The following is a 4,194-nucleotide window of genomic DNA, read 5'->3' as shown; positions in this document are numbered from 1 at the left end:
ATTTCACAAGTGGATCACATAAGTAACGGCTTTGTGCAAATAGTTCTCTCTGTGAACCGATTTTAGCAATCACTACATTTTAAGAGTAGTTACATAAGGAACCGTGTGTGAAAAATGTCACTCCATAATAAACGGTTCAAAATCTACAGGACACGTTGGCCCATCTAATAATTAATTAAGTGGTTGTTAATGAATTAAGCCGCAAGTCAAGTGGGTAGTGATCTCTGCATTGTATATCGCGGCTATAAAAGGCCGCCCAATGGTATGTGCTTGAGACAAGAAAAGAAATTTTAGTCATGGACTCGTTCCAACACAAGAGTAAGGACGACGAGAAGCATAGTCGTCTTCAAGGCATGGAGGCGGACACCACCGGCAAGAAGGAGCACGAGCACGGCAAGGAGATGAGCGAGCAGCACAGCAGCCAAGTCCACACCCACGACCAGGGCAACAAGCACGGCCACAGCCACGGCCACGGCCACGGCCACAGGGAGGAGCACGTCGGCGGCGGGAGGGAGCGTGCAGACCCGGCGGAATACCTCGACATGGGTGGCATGACTCCAGGGGCCTTTCTCGTAGGCATCTCGTACCAGTTCAATTGCTTGCGTTTCTCTTCTGTGAAGCTATAGCTTACTGACCTGCATATATACACACACAGGAAATCAGGTACAGGGCCGCGACCGGGAGACCGTACGACAGAGTGGAACGGTTAATCAGCTCGGAGCAGATGGCCAAGCAGCAGAGCGAGGAGGAAGCCGAAGCCGGCAGGGAGGAGAACAAGGGCGTCATCTACGAGTTCTGATAGTTAATCATGACACACGGAGCCGGCCAGAGATTCAGATGTGCATGTGTTTGCTTGTTTCTCCTATCTATGTTATATGCTTTAAATAATATGCATCGATCGTTCTGGCGAAAATTGTTAGCAAAAGATGTACCATATATATACATATTATTCCACAGTTAATTAGGGCTTTTTTTTTGCGAGGAAGTTATATTAATTAGGGTATTTAATCTCGCCCCACGAAAAATTGTTGGCAAAAGATGTATGTAGCTGACATCTATTACATCTGAATAGGAGACGCTATTAGTAGATTTCTCTGCGATTTTTATGAAGTCGCGTCGTCTCGAAGAGTCCTACGAGTCACTAACCTCAGTGCAGCCAAAAGCGTCTCTGGCCATCAGCCTTGACAACTCATGCAACTATTCGTTCCCAATTCCAAAAACTGATACACGAATTGAATAGTTGTTTCTGACCGCTGGTCTCCCCTCTATCTGCTTCCACTTCCCTGTACCTACGAGTTGCCATCATCCCTTTAGACCTAAACCATCCCTCCGAGAGAGCAGTGGCTGCTGTGGCAACAAGTGGAGCGGTGCCGGCATGCAGCGGTACCTGACGCCCTCCCCGCGCGCGAACTTCGAGTGCGCGAACCTCAACCAGGCTAGAAGTGCCTCCAGATCGACCAAAGTGGAAGAAGCTAGCGTGGGGCAGGCATCGTGTGTGTGTCCTGATCCATATCATATATCCGCCGAGATGGAAGAAGAAGCTCGAGCGGGGGTGACGATGCTTGTGCGGCAGAAACGGACGACTCTGGTTGCGCGGTGCACCGGACGAACGATGGAACGAAGCGGCAGCAATCGACGGAAAAAAAGAGGCTAGGCCGTCGTGCATCAGTTTTTTTATTTTTTCTATATGATATGATGAAGCCCGCGCCCGTACTTGTTGGTCAGGACTCAGGAGTCGTCAACTTGTCCGTTTTCGATGAAGAATGAGGGAGCATGACGCATGCTGTCACTGCGTCAGATTTAGACATCACTGCCGGCCTCATCACTACTGGATTTGTGAGAACCGGCAGTGACGTATCTTCACTGTCGGTTATGAGCTCGAAAATGAGAAAATGAGAAAATGAGAAAATGATTGGAGCTGGGCTAAAACCGACAGTGAAGCACCACATCACTGTCGGTTTGTGGCTTGAACCGGCAATGTTTTGGCGGCCACTCATCATTGCCGGTTCAAGCCATAAATCGGCAGTGATTGGGCTCTATCACTGTCGGTTCTAGCCAAGAACCGACGATGATAAGCCTACAACACAAAAAGACTGCAGCTGTCCTTTTCTTCCTCCTATCTTCCATCCCGGGAACAGAGACGCGCGTTTGGGCCCTTACCTCCATTGTTGCGGCTGCTCATCATCATGAAGCTAGCGCTTGGATTTTGAAGAATGGCTTGATCTTTTTGCTTTAAGGTTAGTAACAAACATCCCCTCATTTGATTTTGTTGCTTAATTAGCTTCGTTTTGATGGCTACATTGCTTGATTTTTATTCTAGTTCTTTCTCAAATTATGGTGAATCCATCATCTAAACGGTTGGTGTCTATGAACACATTTAAATTCCTAGCTAATTATTCCATGGTGGTCAAGATCATCATTGTTAGTATGTGATGCTATAATTAGTTCTTAGAAGTAGAGTAGTATAGTTGTTCTTCAATATTGTGCAATAATTGTTTTTTTACTACGATTTTCAATTTATAGGGTCGGGGCTACCAATTTCAATTTTCCAATAATTAGTGTACAATAATGTTTTCCAAAAATGGTACTTTGGAGTTACAATTGTTGTTCACGAAGCTCGATTTCTTATTAATTCTTTATAATTATTGTCTCAGTATTTTTTTTGTGCAGAGATGGATCGAGAGTGGATGCATCTGTCCCGAACGGTACATGCGTCAACCAGTTTATCACCTATGCCAAAGCCCATACTGGGAATGGGAACACTGTCTTCTGCCCATGCAAAGATTGCAAGAATCAAAGGAACTTTCGTTAAATTGAGTCTATACGATCGCACTTGATTACCAGGGGCTCATGCCAAACTATACGATATGGACTATGCATGGTAAGGTTGGTGTGAATGTTCTGCAGGAAAACGATGATGACGTGGACATGCCTGACGTAGCCATCCACGATGGTGACGAGAAACCCGGTGTCAACACGGAACCTATGGCCACAGTTAATAATGTGTTTAGGAACACGCTAGCTGACGACGCCGAGGATAACGATGGCATTTCTCAGCTGCTACGTAATGTAGAAACCGGATGTCTTAGTGAAAGACAGCTGAGAAAGTTAGAGAAAATAAGACAAGATGGCAAAACACCATTGTATAGGGATTGTCCAATGAGCAAACTGGAAGCCGACATTATGCTGTTAGAGTTCAAATCGACAATCGGATTGAACGATAAATGCTTCGATCAGTTGTTAGGTATAATAAGGAAAATGCTCCCAGAAAAAAACGAGTTGCCAGAAAAGACATACTTGGCCAAACAAATGATCTGCCCCATCGGCCTCGAGGTTGAAAAAAAATCCACGCGTGTTCCAATGATTGCATATTGTACCGTGGAGAAAAATACAAAGACTTGGACAAGTGCCCCAAGTGTGAAGCTCCATGGTACAAGGAAGGGCCGTCAGATGAGGGTACCAAGACCAGAGGAGGTCCCGTAAAGGTCGTTTGGTATTTCCCTATATCTCCCCGGGTGCATAGGTTGTTTGCATGTGCAAAGTCAGTTAAGCTGTTACGCTGGCATGGCGAAGAGCATAAGAAAGATACAATGATGAGGCACCCCGCCGATGGGCATGACTGGAGAACTATCAATACTATGTTCTATAAGGACATCGGTGGAGAGGTAATGCACCTTTGGTTTGCTTTGAGCACAGATGGGATGAATCATTTCGACCAGGTTAGAAGCAATCATAGCACCTGGCCAGTGACGCTCTGTATATACAACCTTCCACCTTGGGTCTGTATGAAGCGGTCATACATCCAGATGCCACTACTGATCCAAGGGCCAAGACATCCTGGGATGACATCGATGTGTTTCTAGAACCAGTGATCGATGAACTAGTGGAGATGTTTGAAAATAGTGTGCCGGATGTTTGGGACGAGTACAAAAAGGAACATGTCACGATCAAGGGAGTACTTATCGCTACAATCACCGACATGCCAAATAACTCAAAGATAGTTTATATGGGACATCGTAGGTTTCTACCTAAGGATCACCCTTACCGTAGGAACAGAAAAGATTTCAACGGTACTATTGAGAAACACTTAGCTCCAAAATATCAAGACGGACTTGCGATACTTCGAGAACTCAACAAACTGGAGATTGTCCTTGGGAAGGGCGACAATGCAGTAGTAGCGCCTAATGGGAGCAT

The 4,194-nt window shown here is 45.7% G+C and overlaps 1 protein-coding gene across 1 annotated transcript; it reads left to right on the top strand.

Annotated features, from left to right (window-relative positions):
• Window positions 1-266: 266 nt before the first annotated feature.
• LOC136490078 (uncharacterized) lies at window positions 267-961 on the top strand. Its single transcript, XM_066486567.1, has 2 exons — window positions 267-572; window positions 656-961. Exons 1-2 carry the CDS (start codon window positions 297-299, stop codon window positions 797-799), a joined length of 420 nt encoding a protein of 139 aa, XP_066342664.1. The 5' UTR covers window positions 267-296; the 3' UTR covers window positions 800-961.
• The last annotated feature ends 3,233 nt before the right edge of the window (window positions 962-4,194 follow it).

This window comes from Miscanthus floridulus, chromosome 10 (genome assembly GCF_019320115.1).
Source record: "Miscanthus floridulus cultivar M001 chromosome 10, ASM1932011v1, whole genome shotgun sequence".
Taxonomy (NCBI): Eukaryota; Viridiplantae; Streptophyta; class Magnoliopsida; order Poales; family Poaceae; genus Miscanthus; species Miscanthus floridulus.
Note: the sequence above shows the minus strand (reverse complement) of the source record. Positions and strands in the feature narration are given on the sequence as shown.

What these genes read in the sequence shown, in the direction of transcription:
- LOC136490078 (XM_066486567.1), top strand. Translation starts at nt 297, where the DNA reads ATGGACTCGTTCCAACACAAGAGTAAGGACGACGAGAAGCATAGTCGT. An exon ending in TGACTCCAGGGGCCTTTCTC is followed by an intron (nt 573 to 655) that starts GTAGGCATCTCG and finishes ATACACACACAG; the next exon opens with GAAATCAGGTACAGGGCCGC.